A 21,977-nucleotide genomic window follows, 5' to 3' on the forward strand; every position below is an offset into this window, starting at 1 on the left:
TTCAGTTTTAGTTGAACATATAAATGTTTAGACTTCTTGCACTCAAACTGCAAGAAGACCTTTAAAATCTAGAAAGACAAATTTAAATGCAATCATTACTAGTTTGTACATCAATGAATCTTTCTTGTCTCTCTCTCTCTTTTTTTTTCAGTTATCTCAAGATGATTTCTTTCTTGAATGAGTAGTTTCTTCTTGCTTGTCGTGGCCTTTTTGTTGATTTTAAGAGATGGCCCACAATGAACCTGATTTATAGAATTTATTTCTTGCCTTCGCTTCTGTAACATGACTTCCTGAAGTTCGCCCCCTATTTTCTATCAGCTAAATGTGATTCTTTAAAAAAAAAAAGTCTAGCTCTTAAGTCTCTGGAAAACTTAGTGCAAAATATTTTCAGTGGCTGTTTCAAACATTGTATTCTTTGGACTGTAAAGTGATATCTATGTTTGCTAAGGTTTTAATTTTTTGAAATTGCTCCATGTTTGTGTTAAGTAATAAGCAGATTTGCAAGGGAAGGGTGCTACTCTTGGAAGACACTTTCTTTCTTGTTTATAGTGTAGGCCTCTTGTCTTAGCCAGCTTGTAACGAACAGAGAAATTCACATTGTTTTATGAGAAAGATGAATAGACTTTTTTTTTTGAGATTTACTGAATACTGCTCAGTTTTCAATTTCTCTCCCTTCGTATGACACTGCATGTGAAAGGACATACTCCAGAATATTTAATATCTCATAAAAGTACAGTTTTTGTATTAAAAGAGTATTGTCAAGGTTACACTGAACATGTTACTACTACCTAACTTCCATAAGTCCAACTAAATGTATATGGAAATTTTACTTAGAAAACTGTAACTTCTAGCAGTATCAGATTAGTAGGATGCAGTATCTTCCAAAGTTAAACTATGGTTTTAGCTGAATAAGAGCAACAGAAGAAACAAACTAGGGAACAGATTACTAATAGAGAATTTCTTATATTTAAAATGATATAAACAGCATAAATAACTTGGGACATTTTTATTATAAACAATATTTATATTAAATATAAATTTAATTATTACCATCCTTTTCAGAGAACTTTAATAATAAACTAAGAACTTTAATAAACTAAGAATAGCTTATTAAAGAAAAGGGAAGGAAAATTAGTGACTATAGCAAGAGGGGTATAGATGGGTTTATCTATCAGGGTTCTTTTATTTTCAGTTGTAGGAACTAACATCAAACTGTCTTTGGCAAGAATTGTTTTCCAAAGTAGTAAGAGAAGAATATCAGGTGGTAGTATTGTTTGATGACTCACAAAACTGAAAAATCAAGATTTAAAGAATGGTTGAATCCAGAGTCTCAATGACATCATTGGAATATAACTATTGTCTCCATAGTTGTCTATGGAGACAATAGACTATATTGTCTCCATATAATCTTCACTTTCTTCTTCTTGTGCTAAATTTAAACCAACAACTCTCCCATGCTCACCCCAAGCACCTTCACTGCTACATTCTGCCAGTTTATAAGCCCAGAAGAGAGAACTTCTCTTTCCTAATAGTTCCAAATAAAGCAGTTGTATATCATGGTTTCACTGCCATGATATACAACCATCTGCCCATCCAATTACTAGAGTCAGGGAAATGGAATATAGTACTTGGGCATGCCTGGATCAATTTCCACTGCTAGACCTAAGTGTTCAGGGGTGGAGTGGGGAAGTAAAGCCAGGAAGGTATAGATTAATGTAGCTATTTGAATTCCTGGAGAAAGACAGTGCCTCACACCTAGAGTTGCCATATATAGAAAATGAAAATATAGAATTCTCATTTAAAATGGAATATTAGATAAACATGGAAGAAATTCTTAGAATCAAATAGGTCCCATCATAATATTTGGGACATACTTATACAAAAAAAATTGTTATCTATCTGACATTTGAATTAAACAGAGAATACAGTATTTTGTCTGACAACCCTGCCCACACCCAAACATTTCAATGATTTATTCAAGAAATGGTTGGAATAGAGCTGAGCAAGCAACAGTGGTGAGTCCACTACTAGAGTAGTAAAGAACTGAATGTCTTTATGCAGACATTACTGGGCCAAAAGAGTGTAGAAGTGTTCTGTAGGCAAGCAGATTACAATAAGAGAAATGAAACATAAAATGCATGAATGCAAAAGAAAAAGAAAAGAGACCAATGGAACACTGTTACTAGGCAATGTGGTGTTCCAGGTGTCAACTACAAACTGGCATTTACCCAGAGCATTGCCAACAACTGAACAACAAAGACTTTTGCCATCTGCGTCTATGGAGACTGAACCCCATGCTGCTATAGCTGTTGACCTTCACCCACGCCCGAGGGAATTCAGGGTGGAGTGAGGCACTTTCTGCTCCAGGGAATCTGCTGGGGCAGTCTTTAGATAGTTGGATGCTTTTAGGAACAGATTTTATGATCTCAATCCTTGCATCTTCTAGTTCAGTTCAGTTCAGTTCAGTCACACAGTCATGTCCGACTCTTTGCGACCCCATGGACTGCAGCACGCCAGGCTTCCCTGTCCATCACCAATTCTCAGAGCTTGCTCAAACTCACGTCCATAGAGTCAGTGATGCCATCCAACCATTTCATCCTCTGTCGTCGCCTTCTCCTGCCTTCAATCTTTCTGAGCGTTACGGTCTTTTCCAGTGAGTCAGTTGTTTGTATCAGGTGGCCAAAGTATTGGAGTTTCAGCTTCAGCATCAGTCCTTCCAAAGAAGCACTAAATCCCTTCATGGTGACATTAGATCCTCATGACTAACAAAAAATCTTTTGTAAAATGAGTGCTTCATGGTACTCTCCCTTCACCAAAACCTTGTATATTGACTTTCCCCCACTGCTCCTTGAGGAGCAGTCTCTCAGAGCTATCTGAGATGCTGCCTCCCAGGCTGCAGTCTTCATTTTGCCCCAAATGAAACTTAACTCACAGCTCTCAATTTGTACATCTTTTTTCAGTCAACACCAGTGAATTTGAGGTTCTTGTTTCATAGTGAAAGAATTCAGAGGCAGAGTGGTAAGTAAGAAGTGGATTTACCTAGAGAGAAAAGGGCTTCTCTTGTGACTCAGCTGGTAAAGAATCTGCCTGCAATGTGGGAGACCTGGGTTCAATTCCTGGGTTGGGAAGATCCCCTGGAGGAGGGAAAGGCTACCCAGTCCAGTATTCTGGCCTTGAGAATTCCATGGACTGTATAGTCTATGGGATCGCAAAGAGTCAGACATGACTGAGCAACTTTCACTTTCAGGCCGAGTGTATACCATCTCAGAAGGTGAGAGAAAGATCCCAAAAATATGACATGGTTAGTTTTTATGGATTGGGTAATCTTATAGACTAATGAGTGGAAGGATTATTCTAGTTATTTGGGGAAAGAAGCAGGGATTTCCAAGAAATGGGCAATTGCCTACTTTTTGACCTTTTATGGTTAGCTTCTCCTCTTGAAAGAGGAGAGGGAAAAAGTTGGCTTAAAACTCAACATTCAGAAAACCACAGTCATGGCATCTGGTCCCATCACTTCATGGCAAATAGATGGGGAAACAATGGAAACAGTGACAGACTTCATTTTTGGGGGCTCCAAGATTACTGCAGATGGTGACTCTAGCCATGAAATTAAAAGACGCTTGCTCCTTAGAAGAAGGGCTATGACCAATCTAGACAGCATTATTAAAAAGCAGAGACATTACTTTGCCGATAAAGGTCCATCTAGTCAAAGCTACAGTTTTTCCAGTAGTCATGTATGGATGTGAGAGCTGGACTATAAAAAAAACTGAGCACCATAGAAGTGATGCTTTTGAACTGTGGTGTTGGAGAAGACTCTTGAGAGTCCCTTGGACTGCAAGGAGATCCAACCAGTCCATCGTAAAGGAAATTAGTCCTGAATATTCATTGAAAGGACTGATGCTGAAGCTGAGAAGGGGACGACAGAGGGTGAGATGGCTGGATGGCATCACTGACTCTATGGGCATGAGTTTGAGTGAACTCCGGGAGTTGATGATGGACAGGGAGGCCTGGCGTGCTGCGATTCGTGGAGTCTCAAAGAGTCAGACACGACTGAGCGACTGAACTGAACTGAACTGAACTGATGGTTAGCTTCAGAACTGTCATGGCACTGGTGGGTGTGTCATTTGGCATACTAATATATTACAATGAGCACATAATGAGGCTCAAGGTCTACTGGAAATCAGTAATCTGCCATCTTGGATCTAATTGGTTCTTATCAGTTTCTGCCATATCTTGCAGCTATGTCCTTTTTTTAAAGGTGGTACCCTGACCCCTTCTCTCCATTTCACTGGGAAGAGGAGGACTTGAAAAGAAGGATTCAGCAATGTGAGTTGCCTGTGCAACTTCCATTTCGCCCTCTTCTTTTATTTCAAGGCCTTCTGCTTTCATGTTTTTAAAATAGAATCTCAGTACTCTTGATGAACACATACTTTTCCTAAACATGTACTTCAGAGGAGGTCAGCTTCAGTTGCAGAAGTTGATTTATGATTGGAATAAGACATGTGTATGTTTGGTTCTTATCTTTGAATGATTTTTACATGGCCCTGTGATTCAATGCCAACCACTGAAACATGTAGTTATATGTACCAGAGGGCATCTAGGAAAGATTTTTGCCTACTCTTAAGAAAGACATGCAAAAAAGATAGAATTTGTGATACCTGGTTGTGATAGGGAATTGGTGCAGCCATTCTGAAAGCTAATCTGAAGACAGCCTGTATATCAAGAATGGCAGGATATAAAAAGAGGTAAAGAACTGTGTACTTGATATACTGATGAACTCAGTAGCCAGGAATCACCCTACCTCTAGACCTCTTGTAATGCAAATTAATATATTTCCTGATTACTTGGGACACTTTAAAGTTGTCTTTATTTGCAGCTAAAAACATTCTAACTGACATGTGTACAAACACAGGACTTTCTGTATATTGGACATTGCGATGACTTTTCTATTTTGTTTGTTTGCCAATGATTACAAACTCAAATCATGAAAACATTTTTTTTCCTACTTAAAAGGTACGTTTTCTATTTTAAAATTACCATATGCTTTCATTTAAAGTAGTCAGTGAAAACAAAAGCAAACATGTATTTTAGAATTAGAACTTTAGGGAAAAGAAATCATGGAAACTAATATTCATTCAATGGTAATGTCTTTTTTTTTTAAAAAAAAAAAGCAGCAGTTACTTAATGAAACTTCAGAATTGACATCATAAATTGGCCTGAATATACTTCTTTGAACTATCATTATGGAATTTCCCAGTTGGTGAAGGGTTCAGCTGCTTTTCACAGAATCCTTTTATATCTTGGTAGAATGGTGTCCCCATATGTGTGGAGATGCTGTTACTCTATCTTTTTAGAATCATAACAATAGGTGCCCGGTCACTCAGTCATGTCCAACTCTTTGCGACCCTATGGACTATAGCCTGCCAGATTCGTCTGTCCATGGGATTTCCCAGGCAAGAATATTGGAATGGGTTGTCATGCTCTCATCCAGGGGATCTTCTGGACCCAGAGATAGAACCTCAGTCTCCTGCACTGCAGACAGATTCTTTACCTCTGAGCTACCAGGGAAGCCCAATAACAACATAAATTTATTTAAATTATGTCAGTGGAAAAATCACTATTGGATGATACAAACAGGTCAACACAATAACTTAACTCCTCTCTGCTTCTGACCTCAACAGATGACATGTGTTGGATTTTACACCTATTTTTAGCTCTCATCTTAGGTTCTCCACCTACAATTGGAAAATCTAGCTGTGACATTCCAGTCACTTCATTTTCACAGCAGGAGTCTGTTCATGAAGAATGCCAAATTTCTCCTTATAGATCCATTCTGTGTTTATTGTTACTGCCAAACATTTTCTTCCTCATTTTCTGAAGTGGAGGCACTACAGAGAAATCTGCTGTGAGACGTTTTGGTAAAGTGAATCTTACTTTATCACTCACTTATTAACATGACATTAACTTGCTTTCCCAAAAGGAGTAGGAGAGCAGGGGGTGGGGGGAATATATAGAATAAAATTAAACAGTGTCAATGTCATATCTATTAAGACTTGATATAGTGACATATAAAAGAAAACCCACATATGGCCTATGCACAATGGAAGTGCTATCCCCCTTACACTTTGTATAACAAAGTCTGATGCTAGGCAGCCCAAGGCTAGGATGCAAGCTCCATAAAAACGTTGGGGTATCCGATCCCTTCTTTATAGCTACTCTACCAAACCAAGTACATGCCTTGACTCCAAGGTTATCTCGAAGAACTCCTGTATCATGTTCATGGGCCAAGCAGCTGGAAGGATTATTAAGTAAAGGACCAAAGGTGCTCATATACTAAGATGAATCACATTCCTTTTTTTTTTTTTTTTATTTTTTTTACACTCCTTTGAGGAGCTTGCATAGAAGCCTCTCATATGAACCATGTCAAGCCATTGAGGTGTAAGCAGTACTTTGGTTTATATCTCATTGACTTATCCCAAATCAGGTGTGGTCCTTAATCACAAGGAAGTCTGCAAGTGACTTTTAGCTGGGTTTATTTTTACCTCACTTAGAATTGCCATTCTTCCTTAGGCATAAGGAATAGCTGTAGGGTAGATGATTCTATCATATTTTCTATCATAGTATGATTAAGATTGTATTCCAACCCCAGAGATTCAGAATGTGATCAGCACTTGTACCTTTCAAGTTTTAACTTTCTCCCCCTGTTATTTTTCACATCACAAGATTTTTTTCCAGAATGGGAAGTGATTTCACCAATCTACACTTAGATTTCCTATAAATATAAGTAAGCATGCAAACATGCCATATTCCATCCTGAAAATGTCTTAAGCCCAAATGTTATAATCCACAAAGCAGATTTTATTCTATTTTACCTATTTGGTGAATTCAAAATTCTGATTTAACACTAAAGATAACTGTATTTGTTATGACTTGATTGGTCACATGTTTGCCCCCAAACACTTCATATTTTTCATAAAAATAGGCTTTTATAATAAAATCTTTTTTTTTTTTCTCATGAAAGTTTGTTTACAGCAAATCAGAAGCTGCGGGGGTACAAAAAAGGATATAATCAAAATATTTCAAAAATACTAAATTCTTATCAGAGCTTTCAAGCTAAGTTTCAAAACTTACATTTTCCAAAAAGTTTGAAAAATAGAAAACTCACTCTATAGTGCTAAGGGAATTGCCTTTGATATTTCTGTGAAGCTTGAAAAGGTGCTCTAAGGAATAGTTTTTGTAATGAAGTGTGGGAAATAGTAGTAGCATACTATAGCTATTGCAGAGCCTTAATTATTGATGGCTATATCAACATGAGTTTGAGTAAACTCCTGGAGTTGGCGTTGGACAGGGAGGCCTGGCATGCTGCAGTCCATGGGGTCACAAATAGTCAGACACGCCTGAGCAACTGAACTGAACTGGTATCTTAAGATTCTCTGTTTTTCTGCTAATTCTGTTATCATATCAGTCACTCTTGCTATCCAACTCAGCCACAGCCCTTCAAATCACCTTAAATTCACTTACTTAAGCAGGATGCCAACAGGGTATCATGAGAGATCCAGAGTTTGGAAGACCCAACACAGAATGTCACTATAGTTTCACTTCTTAAACTTGCCTATTGATATCTCTGTGATTCCTCAGTCCCTAAAGCAGAAAGTAGATCTGATAGGGAGTGTTTGGACATGATTAACATCATATGTGTGTGTGTTTGTGTGTTAGTCGATTAGACGTGTCTGACTCTTTGATATGCTGTGGACTGTAGCCCGCCAGGCTCCTCTGTCCTTGGAATTCTCCAGGCAAGAATATTGGAGTGGGTTGCCTTTCCCTTCTCCAAGGATCTTCCCAACCCAGTGACTGAACCCAAGTCTTTCACATTGCAGGCAGATTCTTTACCATCTGAGCTACCAGGGAAGCCCGATTAGCATCATATTCACCTTCAATTGTTCTTATTCCTGTATTTATGGGGACACAAAGAGAATGTCAGAATTAGACACAGAGGTATCTAAAATTTTGTCAAATTGTGTGTCTGCTTTTTTATATACTATATTTTTAAACACTATATGTTTATTTTTCGCTAGCTGGGTCTTCTTTGTTGCACACGGGCTTTCTCTAGTTGCAGTGAGAGTGGTTAGTTACTCTTGGTTGTGGTGCACAAGCTTCTAATTGCAGTGGCTTCTCTTGTTGCGGAGCTCACACCCTAGAGTGCAGGTTCAGTAGTTATGGCACACAGGCTTAGTTGCCCCATGGCATGTGGGTCTTCCCAGACCAGGAATCAAATCCATGTCCCCTGCATTGGCAAGTCAATTCTTAACTGCTGGACCACCAGGGAAGTCTGTGTGTCTGCTTTTAAACTCTGAAGCTTTATAAAAGTGTGAATTATTAACAATGCATGCATGCTAAGTCGCTTCAGTCGTGTCCGACTCTACGCGACCCTATGGACAGCAGCCCACCAGGCTTCTCTGTCCACAGGATTCCCTAGGCAAGAATACTGGAGTGGGTTGCCATTAGGTATGTTCTAATACCCTCATTGGGATTTGCAGGTGGTACCAGTGGTGAAGAACCCGCCTGCAAATGCAGGAGACACAGGGGATGCAGGTTTGATCCCTGGTTGGGAAGATTTCCCGGGGAAGGAAATGACAACCCACTCCAGTTCTTGCCTGGAAGATACCATGGGCAGAGGAGCCTGGTGGGCTTCAGTCAGTGGAGCTGCAAAGAGTTGGACACGATTGAAGTGCCTTAGTAGGTGCACATGCACTCAATACCCTGACTAGGTCTACTTAGTGTATGACCTGTGGACACTTCCACAAGTTTTAGCTTGTGTGATTGTTTGTGACTACAGAACACAAATTCAGCTTCATTCTGAATATGAATCTGGTGAATGTGAAAGTGAAGTCGCTCAGTTGTGTCCGACTCTTTGCGACCCCATGGACTGTAGCCTACCAGGCTCCTCCGTCCATGGGATTTTCCAGGCAAGAATACTGGAATGGGTTGCCATTTCCTTCTCCAGGAGATCTCCCCAACCCATGGGTTGAACCCAGGTCTCCTGCATTGTAGGCAGATGCTTTTCCGTCTGACCCACCAGGGATCCAACTGTGTAATTCCCAGAATTGACATGTAGAGAATTTTTAACTTTCTCAGGGTCTGCCAGACATGAGTACTCAATAAATACGGATTGAGTGAAGATCAATGCTATTTCTAAACTAACTCTTTCCAGCTTGATATTAGGCTTTTAATCTACTAAAAAGTTTGTCTCATTGGTGGTGGTTTAGTCGCTAAGCCGTGTCCAACTCTTGCAACCTCGTGGACTGTAACTTGCCAGGCTCTTCTGTCCATGGGATTTTCCAGGCAAGATTGAATTTAATCCTAATTTTAACTGGAAGTAAGCATTCTAGCTTCTCCTCTGCTTTATCTACTTTGTGCTCCACAAGAGATACTGTTACCCTTATTTGTTCTAAAGTTATCAGCATTTCATATTTTCCTTTACTAGTTCCAGATTTTCTTCTCACCTTTATTTCAAAACAAATATAGCCATTTTGTTTTTGATATGTAAAATAAAATGTAGGAAGCTGTAAAAAGTGTAGAAACCTTCTCTTAAGGGGAAATCATCACCACCATAACCATCATCATAGTAGCAGCAGCAGAACTATTTGTTGAGCACTTATGACTAAGTACTGTATACGCTATTTTTACTAACGTTAATCAGAATCACAGCAACTCTGCAAAGTAGGTATCATTATCCCATTTTACAGATGAGAAAACTGAGGCTCAGAGAGGTTAGTTTTAAGTAAAGTCATACTGCTAGGAGGTGACACTGCCAGGATTTGAAGCCAGGTATATCTGATCATTATATTTTAACATAGACATACTAGGAAAAACTCATTGTGAATGAAGATATTTCACAGCCTCAGAACAATTTGTAATTAATGTGGAGGTGTATAAATAAAATCACCACAAGTTATTCCACTACTGTGTCTTTTTTTTTGGTAAATGTTTGACATTTGCCCACTTTAGGAATCCCAGAAAAGAACATTGTACAGCACAGGAGGAAATAGGGGCAGAAGTGTTCTTGATTGAATAAAAGCAATGGTTGAAAGAAAAAGACTTCCTTCTTGAGTTCCTCATGCAATGAAAAAATAGATTCTCTTCTCTTACCAGAAAACCACCAATTTGAGGAGGGATGCAAAGGCCAAACCAAAGGTGTCTTGTTTAGAGCAGGATGAACTGTCCTTCTGAAATAGGTATTCAGCCTTCTTCATTCATGCATCAGACTTAATGACATGATGACATTGCTGGGATATTTCCATTGGAGACTGTCACTGACAGTTCTGCCAAAGAGAGCCATTTTTAGCACTGGGAGTTCGTGTATGAATTTCCTATTTGTACACTGGCTATCACAATCTTTCACATTCTGAGTGTCTGAAGAGACTGAGGTTGAATAGGAAAGTTGTTTGCAGGTGTAGTCTCCTGCTCTCAGCGTGGGTTTACAACTCTTAAAAACAACTTTTGAGGAAAGCTTTCTGTTTGATGTGGATAGTGGCGAGAGTTATGTACATACCATGGAGCCAATGTGATTCCCTTATGAGGACAAAATTCGCTGCTAATGATCTAGCATTTGAGCTTGGGTCAAAGTGAGTTACAGTCTAGTTTTCTAACCTGAGTAGTTATATTCAGAGCCTCTCTACTCAGACTTGCAGGGGAGGGTACTGCTGCTTCTCTATATTTTTTAAAAGTGGAAAGAGTATGAGTGAGACCTCTACTTCTGCAATTCAATTCCCATGTGGCTAAGGCTTGGTCATCAATCTTCTTGACCAAGAGACACCACTTTTCCCCCCTCAGCTTTACTAAAACCACAGAGGTGGAGAGGAAAATGTCTATTCGTTAATGTCAGACACCAATTCAAATGGCTTACAGGCCTCAGTACAACATTAAATAAGCCTTCGTATAAAACATGAGTCAGAATTGTTTCTGTCAAACTTGTTTTTAGATATGTGGCTGTTTTAGTCATCAAGACAGTATGTAAAATAGAATTCCTTTCCAGGTTTTATATATTTGAAATGGGAATGAGGATTCTTTCAGTTCTATATTAGCAATTTTCATTAATATCTTTTTTAGTATTTCAGGAATATATTTTATTTTTTTAATGCACCAAAACATTTTCTTCACCAAAACTATGATAATCGAAATCTGAGATAATTAGAACCTGAAAATGCCTCTCTTACTCTTTTTCTCTCCAGGCAGGTAGGTAAGTAGATAGAAAGATATTCTAGAGATATGTATGTGTATGGCTATCTGTATATCACTCTGTGTGTGTCTATGTATATGTATATCTATTTGGAAAGTAAAAAAATTAAATTCCTTCCACAGCATAAAATAAAATTTTTATAGTTCTATTTTTCTTATAGTTAATTTTGTGACTGATTTTTTAACTTAAGTATCTCACAGATTCGGATATATACCTATCAAAGCGGACTGCTATCCAGATGAAGGCCAGTAAAACGTGGAAGACCTGTAGTGTCTGCCTAGCAGCATTCACTAGAAAACCACACTTATAAAAAATAAAGTAATATATGGTATGATCATCATACCACTAAATGCTGTTGTGTTGCTGTGCTATAATTTTATTTTTAAGCTGAGGCTACTGGAAAAAGAAGCAATTTGGACTTATGTGATGCAAATACCATAGTCCATGATGAAAGTAACTTAAGCTAACCACTGTAAACTTATCAATCTGTGACTTTGAAATTAATAGCCTCCATTTATTTAATAATTGCTTAGCCCACACATGTTCTATATCCCCATTTCCTGTGCTCTGCACCAAGGATACAGCTGGAGGAAATCGGAACTCCTCTGTTCTTCCCGCAACCATACATCCTGCACTGCTTTCTGCGCAGGAGTACTATTTTGCCCTGTGTTGTTCCATGTTGAGTTTACAGGACATCTGTCTGATCACATGTGCATGTGCACATTATTGAAGGCATAAACTGACATGCAGCATCTTGGTGACTGTGGATGATAATGATAGGCGCCCCAAGAATATCCTTTTTTTTTTTTGTAAGAAGTCCTTAGAAGGCCCACTGGGAAAACTGAAATGCCTGGATTCCTTTTGTTTCTTAATAGAGTCGGATCTGGAAGGCCTTGATGATCTAGGTACTGTTTACAGCAGTATTGACCAGCAGCTGAATGAAACCATGAGGCGCCGCAGACACGCAGGAGAAAATGATTACAACATCGAGGTTCTGCTGGGAGTGGATGACTCTGTGGTCCGTTTCCATGGCAAAGAGCACGTCCAAAACTACCTCCTCACCCTGATGAACATTGTGAGTAGTGACTCCCTTTCTGAGGCTTTTTGATCTTTTAATTCACTTCTGTTTTGCTTTGGTCTCTTGGAAACCTCTATGAGGTCTTCCATGACTACACCCCACATTCAAAATGTGCACGTAATTGCATTCAATTCAAACACTGATCTACAGATTTAACATACAAGACGCAAAACTAAAGGAAACATGAAGTGAAATTTTCTTTTGCGTGATCAACTATTGATCCATTGTCATCAAAGAGAAATCTTAAATTTAAAATGTTATAATGGGCTGGAATTATAACATCAATTATGGTTTTCATTTGGTTCTGGGGATAATCAAAACTCTCAGGACTTTGTCCACCTGACTTGATGTGGACCACAAAGAATGAGATGGATCTTTCCATTATCATTTTGCATCCCAGGATGATGAGGAATTATGTAGGCCTAATAACTCTGTGTGCATGCTTGCTTTTAGAGCTTTTGGATAGAGCAATGTTTTTCACCATTATGCAGTTGAATGTAATGTACATACAAAGCACAGTCAACTCTTGGCACAGTGCTGCCCTGGAATTATAAAGGACTCTGAATTTGTTCTCTATTCTTTCCTTATGAGCCTTAATCTTATCCAGAAGAAATTTAGACAGTAACCTCAAACTGATGTCCTTTTTCCCCATGTGAACTGGCACAGAGCAGTTGAGGAAAAATAATACATAAGTTACCTACTTCTAAAAGATAACTAAGATAGTAGTATGCTCTGTTTTATATCTTTTATCTCCTAGAATGATAAAATACCGTATTACTTTGGCAAACGTATTACCCAAGCCTATTGTCTCTTTCAGCTTTTGACTTTTAGTGTGATTTCTTTGGGTATCTTGCCTTTTTTCTATGCTTAAGATTAGATTGCCAACAATTCTTAATTTTATTAATCATGATTTTATTTGTTCTAATATTTAAGCCATATGTTAAACATTTATTCTGTTCATTAGATGCCAATGTATAAAATTCTACATATACCATATCTCTGTGAAATAGAAAATAGTGCAGAAACTGAGACACATGTTTATTTGTTCATTGGCACAGATCCCAGTTATGAAAACTGCTTAGCACACAGAAAACAAATTCCCCTGGAGATGCTACTTTTATTAATACTTGCATCATTCACTGTGCCCCTGGACCACTTTCTTCTACACTAGGGAGACAGTCAGTCAGGATATACTTGTTAGGAAGGCTCTTGGAGTAGTGCAGAGATTTGGTACAGTCTTTGTCCTCACAGTACTTATAATTTAGTCAAGGATAAAAGTCATGCAAAAAAATGCAAAGGTTGAACAATAAAAGGCATTCTATTATTAAGACATAGCAGTAGGCACTGTACTATAAGTTCTGTAAAACTTTAGAGGGAGCATCTGTGAGGTGTTGAGATTATTCAGTTGGGACTTCGGACGCAGAGGCTTTAGTTTTAACTATGTTCCTGGTTGACTCTGTGACCTTCGATAATCATGTCCCTTCCTGGGGTTTAGTTTCTGTATTTATAAAATTAAAATATTGTACAAGATGTTCAATAATCCTCTAATCCATCAGGAAGCTGCAGGTTAGAGTAGGTCTGTAGGGATTTGTTTCCTGGATTTTTTAAAAAATTGTTTTCAAAGGGCTCATGGGATTGATTGTCACGGTTTTCTAGACAGACTCTGTTGACAGGAAAGTAGAAATGGCTATAGTATATTCACCAGACAGTAGGCTGAGATGTCAAGGGATACACAAAAGTGCTGCATTTTTGGTTTTATAACCATTGCAAAAGATGTTTTGTTTTTAACACCATTGAAAAAGTTAGGTAATAGGCTGAGTCTCTATCTCCAATACTAGAAATTATTCTAAAGCTAATTGAACATCAGAGAATGGAACTGGAAGAGAGAATATAATTTTTAAAACTGAAGTTCATTGCATCTAAAGTAATTACTACATGTAGAGGATTTTAGGAGGTAATAATAATAGTCCCCCCTCCCTTCCCAAGTTCAGAATCGACTGAATGATAGGCATAGTGAAAAGGTAGATGAAGAATAAATAGTTTTATTATTAATAAGAGCTGAATTGCACATCATTTAAATGTAGAGCCACAAATATTTTTCTTATTCTCAATTAGCTGAGAGCACTTTGTCCCAGCCCCTGCCACCCAGGAACATTTGTCAGTGTTGGGTCGGGAAGATCCCCTGGAGGAGAGCATGGAGAATTCTTGCCTGGAGAATCCCATGGACAGAGGAGCCTGGTGGGCTACAGTCCATAGGGGTCGCAAAGAGTGGGAGACAGCTGAAACGATTTAGCATGCACCGAGACATTTTCGGTTGTTGTAACTGGGAAAGGAAGCTACTGCCACTAGTGAGAGATACCAGGAATGCTGCTAAACAACTACAACATAAAGGGCAGCTCTACACAATAGAGAAATATGAATTATCTGGTCTAAAATGTCAACAGTGCCAAGGTTTAGAAACCTTGTTTTACATTAGACAATCTTGCTCACAACCCTCTATCCCCAGCCCCCAATTAAATCAAAGGTTTAATAGAAAACCTTTAATCTCAGGTTTTCAGTTAAACTTGAAACTCCATAATTTCAGATTTCCTCTGTAGGACTGGCAGAGAGCTGTAAGGATGACAGACTGAAGACAGAATCTTTTCCTGTCCTCTCTACACTGACATTGCTCTGTTGCAGACCCTTAGACCTGTAACACTGAAATGAGAATGCCCTGTCTCAAACTGATCAGTTAAATAAGAGTGGGAGGAATGAAAAAAACCAATAATCATATTCTAATGAAACTACCTTGTGGAAATTTGAAGCAAAGGAAATAAGTTGGGCTTTTTTGTGTTTTTTCTTTTTTGTTTTCCATGGCAAGTTTGGAATGATTAGTAACTCCTATGCTAACCTTGTTTTATGACTTCCCATAGTTATCTAAAATCATGGCTCTCCAAACTTGAGCCCAACACAAACATAAAGGCTTTCTTTACATGTCGCAGAGGTTCAGGCAGAAACTATAGAAGAAAACTGACAGCGAAAAGTCAATTTCCTTGCATTGATTTGGGGAGAAATGGGGGGTTTACCAGGTGGCGCTAATGGTAAAGAACACGCCTGCCAATGCAGGAGACGCAAGAGACGTGGGTTCAATACCTGGGCGGGGAAGATCCCTTGGAGAAGCTCACAACAGCTTGCTCTAGTTTTCTTGCCTGGAGAATCCCATGGACAAAGGAGCCTGGCGGGCTGCAGTCTATTGCATTGCAAAGAGTTGAACATGACTGAAGCGACTTGTCACGTATGGTAGAGAAAAGATCACAGCTTCCTTTAGTCGCGTTTGGCACTTGTAACTTCGTTAACTAGTCAGCAGATACACTCTTCTTTTAGTTTACCTGATAGTCAAATATAGTTTCCATATCCAAAACCAGGTTATATTTAGCACGCCATTCCTGAACTAGGGTGGTACTTTTAGGTCCCAGTGGTTTGCTTCATGGTTGTCTCTTTACTTTAAACTGAATGCCTTTTCAAAGGCATGCTCATATTTATTATTTTGAAAAGAGTTCTTAAATTATTAAGTGTTAAACATCTGTTTAATGAAAGAATGGATAAGTGAACAAATGAGTGTAAATAACATAGAGGTAGATTGTGAACAGTCTTTAGAGATAGAAAATTTGGATTTGAAATAAGAGAATATAAATGACATGAAGGCTTTAATCAGTTTAACAATATAATGAAAGAAGTGTTTAGAAAGGAATTTAGCATTTATTGGGTGTCAGTATTTTTTCAAGTATATTGCAAGGTGAAAACTATTGTGACATTTTTTTTCCCCTAGAGGAGACAGAGGCTTTAAAATGTCTATAAAATTGAGGTAAATTTTTACACCTATTTGAAGTTAGTAAAACAATCTGAGGTAATGATAATACAGTGATGGTAATCATTAAAAGAAGACATGGAAAGGGCCTTCTCTGTCAGCCCAGTGGTGAAGATTCTGCATTTCCAATGCAGAGGAAGCAGGTTCTATCCCTGGTTGGGGAACTAGGATCCCGCATGCTGCGTGGACAAAAAATAAAAGACAGGGACTAGCTTCTGTGTTGGTGAACACATCACAGTGCTGGGAGGGCGAGAGCTGGAAACAGCATGGAAGCTTTTACCTCTCCCTGCAAACCTTGCCTTCTGTATCTCTTACATTTGCCTGTTCCTGAGTTGTATGCATCATGTAAAAATAATTAAATATGTAGGAGGTGCAAGACAATAATGGAAAGGCAAGATAGTCTTGAGTCTAAGCCTGCCACTAGCACTATATGGTGGGAGACTTTGTACAAGTACTAACTTCTCAGTTTCCTCACTAGGAAAATGTGAATAGCGGTGCTGTGCTCACAGGCAAATTCTAAAGAAGAAAGGAGAGTGTGAACATAGTACGTCTAGAACTGAGAAGGAGCTTAGCAGATGGCCAGTTGACACTGGCTGTAAAGAACTCAAAGCTCTTCCCACAATTTGCTTTTCCCCCTAAGTTCTACAAAGGGAAGCAGAAGGCTCATCATGTGATGTGAATAAAGATGACATGTTTGCAAGTATCTGCCATGAATCATTGACAGACACAGGGCTTGCCCCAAAACAAAACGGCAATTTTGTGGGGGATTTAAACAAGGGCAGCACAGTCCCCATCCCCATTTGATGCCCCAGTTTTCCCAGAATCTCAGGGCAGAAAACATCAAAGGATTTGCTCAGGGTGATATCTGGAGCCTAGGATGGAACCCATCTCAGCATCCAATCTCGTGAGCCTTTTGCCACCTGTGAGCCAGGACCAGAATCTGGAGAGAAAGGGATACAGACCTCACTGAGCTGATTTCATTGTCAATATTAATCAGGAGTAGGGGGGAGGGACAGACACAAAACCCTGCTCCCTTCCTGGGACCATTTTCTCCAAAAAGTAAGGGTCTTGCATTTTATTGGGAGAGGTGCAACAAAGCCTATTGTGTTCAGGAAACAGACAAAGACCAGTAGCATCTTAAAGAGAAAAAGTCTACCCCAGTATTTAGGGCAGAAGAAAACCTTGGGGGAAAGCAACTGCCATGCTGTAAGAATACTCACGCATCTCTGTGGTGTGGCTCATGCGGTGAAAATCAGAGACCTCTGGCCAGAAGCCAGCATCACTGCCATCCCTACAGGAAATCCGCCTTCCAAGTGGCATCCTTATAACAGGTGGCGCTAGTGGTAAAGAACAAGCCTGCCAATGCAGGAGGTGCAAGAGACGCGTGTTCAATCCCTGGGTGGGGAAGATCCCCTGGAGGAGGAAATGCAATCCATTCTCATATTATAAAATCATCTAAAAGTGCTAATTGACTGAAAGCAAGTATTGAATCTGTGCTATGGAGGAAGAATACTAGGGTTGTCTTTGAACTAGAGATATGAAGAAGTATGCTTGAATGTTAGAAGTTAGATCTTTGAAGATGAACAACAGGGAATTCCAGTCAGAGAAGATAGTTGAATATTCGAAGTTTCAAATAGATGCACAGCATATATTTGAATTTGACTACATACAGGTTACATGAAAGAGATTAATGTAAAATAAGAAAACGAACTTAGATAGCAATTATAGAACTTTCCAGAGAGATTGCTCCTCTTTGTTTACTTCTGTTTATAGTTTTTGAGCCAACAATGGATGGATATTTGCTATGTTTAATACATTGGGAGAATATAAAGAAATTCTTTGTAGATTAAGACCAGGAAGCGCAGATTTTGGTAAAGATGATGAAATGAAGACCACTCTTCTAAATGTTAGTTTGATTTGAAAGAAGTAGAAGCTGGTGCTATAGGATCATGCCATTTTTTGCTGTTGTTGTTCTGGAACTGGATAACTTTTACCAAATTATTAAGTGAAAGTCAAAAGGATATAAAAGGCACATGTTCCATCTACTCTAATCCTTTTAGAAGCTAGAATTTCTCTCAGCCACTGCAACACCTAACTAGTACTTAGCATTTGTTTTGACTCTGGGAATGATTTTTTTTTCTTTGCATATTCACTTTTACACATTTTGGTGATGAAGGTTGATGGCATTACTATCTTATTGTTATCCTTTCTTTGTCTCTTGCAAAGCTTTCCTTTTTGTTTTGTATTAATATATCTACTTGTGACAGGATAAAGAAAAGTTAAAGAAGTATTAATATTCTAATATTGACTAAAATTAACCTACCTAATATGCTTCAAAAAGCAACCCAGAAAGTAGACCCTGTGTGGCTTTTCACAATCATAATAAATTGTTGTCAGAATTTGAAGTCCACATATATTGGGACTAGTAAACAAAAATAGCACATGAGTATAAATTGTGTAAAAGTGAATCTATTCATTAAACACTTATTCAGCTATCAGTCCATTGATTCTTGCCCTTAAGAATCTTATGAAAAAGAAACTCAAGAATCATGGAATTTCCCACTTGGAAGTACCATAAGAAGCATATTATTATTATCCCTTCATTTTATAGATGAGGAAATAACAGCACATATATTCTGTACCATTTTGCTTACAGCAGTTATTGTTGGTCAGATGAAATTAAATGTATTGGCTTCAGAAAACCTCTTCTTTCCACAAGTTCCATTGTGTTCAGAACCAAGGCTATGGGTAGAGGATATCATGGCAATTAAAATCCATCTTTGGTGCCTTTGTTCTTTGTTGTCTCCAAACTTTCTTCCCATTGTTCCTTCCTCCCCCTTCATCTCCATTTTTCTTTTATGATAATATTTCATTTAGCAAGATCAGGGTCAACTGTCAGCTCCTGTGAAGCTTTCACAAACCATCCCCTTCTTACAATAAAATGTGTGAATTTCTGTCAGTAGCTCTCGGATAGGTTGTGTGCTCCTTGAGTGCAGTTACTGTGCATTTTTAAGCTTCATATTTGCAACATCTAAAACAGTGTCTGGGCTTCCCTGGTGCTAGTGGTAAAGAACCCGCCTGCCAGTGCAGGAGACTTAAGAGTTGCAGGTTTAATCCTTAAGTCAGGAAGATCCCCTGGAGGAGGACATGAGAACCCACTCCAGTATTCTTGCCTGAAGAATCCCATGGACAGAGGAGCCTGGCGGGCTACAGCCCACAGAATCACAAAGAGTTGGCCACGACCGAGTGACTTAGCACGCACACATGCAAAACAATGTCAGTCGCATAGTATATATCCAATACAATTATAGCTGGTTCAGTATTTTAGCAAATATTTTAATGCCGTGTACCAAGTGTTTAGTTGGGAACACAACAGACATTTCCTGTTCATATTCAGATTACAGATTGGTGGGGAAATCAAGCAAGCACATCAAAGGTTATGATAAGAGCTCTACAGGGAACCAGTAGTTTGTTTAGAAAGGGAATAACAGGGCTAACGGGTATTAGGGACAGTGTTCCCCCAAGAAATGATAGTTAAGTTGAAATTGAAAATAAAAGAAAGAACCATTGAACAAGAGCAAGTGTTTTAGTTATGAAAAGAAAGCTACTGTGGCTTGAGTCTATCATGCCAGGAGTCAGGTGGAGTTTGAAGAAGAGGGCAAGTATCTTTCAGGTCATGGGAGGAGACTGCATCCAGTTTTAAGAGAAACAGTGGAAAGTCATTGAAAGCCTCTTTCTGTGTTGTAAAGAATAGATGGCAGTGATCCAGGGACAATGAAGACAGATCAATTAGAAATCAATGGTAGATGTCTAGGCAGATGATAGTGTACTGGACAGTGATGATTGCAACAATAAGGGAGTATGCCTAGTCAAGTGGCTTCCCAGGTGGCAGGAGACTTGGGTTCATTCCCTGGGTCAGGAAGTTTCCCTGGAAAAGGAAATGGCAACCCACTCCAGTATTCTTGCCTGGGAAATCCCATGGTCAAAGGGACACGTGGGTTGCTGTCTGTGGGGTCGCAAAGGGCAGGACACGGCTAGCAGCAGCAGCAACATTCACAGTATAATCAACAGAATTTGTCAGTGGATCGAATCGGGAGCTCAAGGGAAGGGAGGAACCCATCGTGATTTACACTTTTCTGGTTTGAGTACTACTGGATAATGGTGCCATTCACATAGATGGGGTGGCCTATTTAAAAAAACAAAAGATTGTGTAGAATCAAGGCTAATGATGCAATCATTGAAAATATTAGAAATAATCTAGTTTCAGGTCTAGATTCAGAAGAATGATTTAATGTCATTAAGGATGGGGGTTTATACTACTGGAGAAGGAAATAGCAACCCACTCCAGTATTCTGGCCTGGAAAATCCCATGGACAGAGGAGCCTGGTGGTCTACAGCCAACAGCGTTGCAAAGAGTTGGACACAGCTGAGCAACTAACACAACATTTAGCCTTTGCTGTGTGTCTGGTCCTGATGTTAAATGAGTCACAAGAATTAGAGAAAATTCTTCAACTATAGGTTCATTTTCAGTCCTAGTTTGTAAATTAAGAGATTGAAATGTAAAGAACTTCGGTGATCTTTCCAGAGTCAGAAGCTGAAGGGTGGCACAGTCAAGACTTGAGCCTGGATAGATCCTTCTGTCTTCAGAAATGATTGCTCTCCCTCCTAGGCTTTATTGCCCTTGTTAAAAAGTTGATGCATTTTTGTATATCCATTGCAAATAAAATTCTGATGTCTTTACTTGTTCCTTTGTCTTGTTAGAATACCATTCAAGTCACTAAAATTGAGAATTCAATTACTTGTGTGATTGAATCAAATCAGCTAGCAATCTAGTTGAAGGATCTGCCTAACAGGGTGATAAAGCAGATTCTGCAGTTGGAGGAGGGGGACGAGGGTATTTTCCTTCCCTGTGCCGGAAGTTTCTTGTCACCAACACTTTGTGGTGGCAGGTATCTCTGTCATTTGCTAAGATCTGTGAGGTGATCTGGGTCTGCTGTGCCTATTAAAATGTTCAGTGCCCTGCAGAGAATTGAGTAAATCCCTTAATCTCAGGATTTACCAAGAGAAAAGAAAATAATTCATTTAAAAAAGGGTAACTCCCAGTGTGAAAAAAAAAAATCTTGTACTTCCAAGAAATCATTAATAATTAAGAGCATTCAGTTTTCTCATGTACTAAAATTGGCCACCTATGATGAAGAATGAACTGGGAATTCATAGATGTGTTTTGCTGGATATGGCAAGCTTCCCTACCTAATACTTTTACTGGAAAGCGTATATTCCCGGAAGTACGCTAGTCCTAACAGAGCATTAATGGACTTTTCAAGGATTAGCAAGCTAATGTGGTTATTGGTTACTTAATGATGATTCAGTCCCTTCACTGCTTTTAATTTCTTAACTAGTGTTTTTGAAAATGCTGAATGTGAGTTGGAGGCAGATTTATCTGGGGAGTATACATGTTCAGGCAACTTGAGCAAATCATGTAGCAGTTCTGTGATTTGGGTTATTGTCTTTAATTATCTTTAATCCATTCTTTACATTTGAATTCACATCAGCCCTCCAGACGTTTATTTACCTAGCAGACATACCCTCCCATAGGCCAAGTCTTGTTAGATTCTAGGGAGGCAAAAATGAATACAATTTAGCTCCCTTTTCACAAGAAGCTAACTCTAGCAGTGAAATAAACAAATCAAGAAGTAATAATAATAAAATATGATAGTTTCTTGAAGAGATTTGGCCACAAAATACTGTGTAAACATTAACTTAGAACGAGGGGATGTGGTTTGGCAAGTAACATTACTGGCAAATGAAATCTT

At 38.8% G+C, this 21,977-nt stretch overlaps 1 protein-coding gene across 2 annotated transcripts in view; it reads left to right on the forward strand.

Annotated features, from left to right (window-relative positions):
- Positions 1–21,977, forward strand: part of ADAMTS3 (ADAM metallopeptidase with thrombospondin type 1 motif 3) — a 268,531-nt gene that overhangs the window by 195,954 nt on the left and 50,600 nt on the right. For both annotated transcript variants that reach the window (XM_020885342.2, XM_070458309.1), the window contains one exon: positions 12,115–12,314. In XM_020885342.2, the coding sequence (XP_020741001.2) occupies positions 12,115–12,314 (200 nt within the window). The remainder of the gene's footprint in view (positions 1–12,114; positions 12,315–21,977) is intronic.

Source organism: Odocoileus virginianus, chromosome 29 (genome assembly GCF_023699985.2).
Source record: "Odocoileus virginianus isolate 20LAN1187 ecotype Illinois chromosome 29, Ovbor_1.2, whole genome shotgun sequence".
In the NCBI taxonomy this organism is placed as follows: Eukaryota; Metazoa; Chordata; class Mammalia; order Artiodactyla; family Cervidae; genus Odocoileus; species Odocoileus virginianus.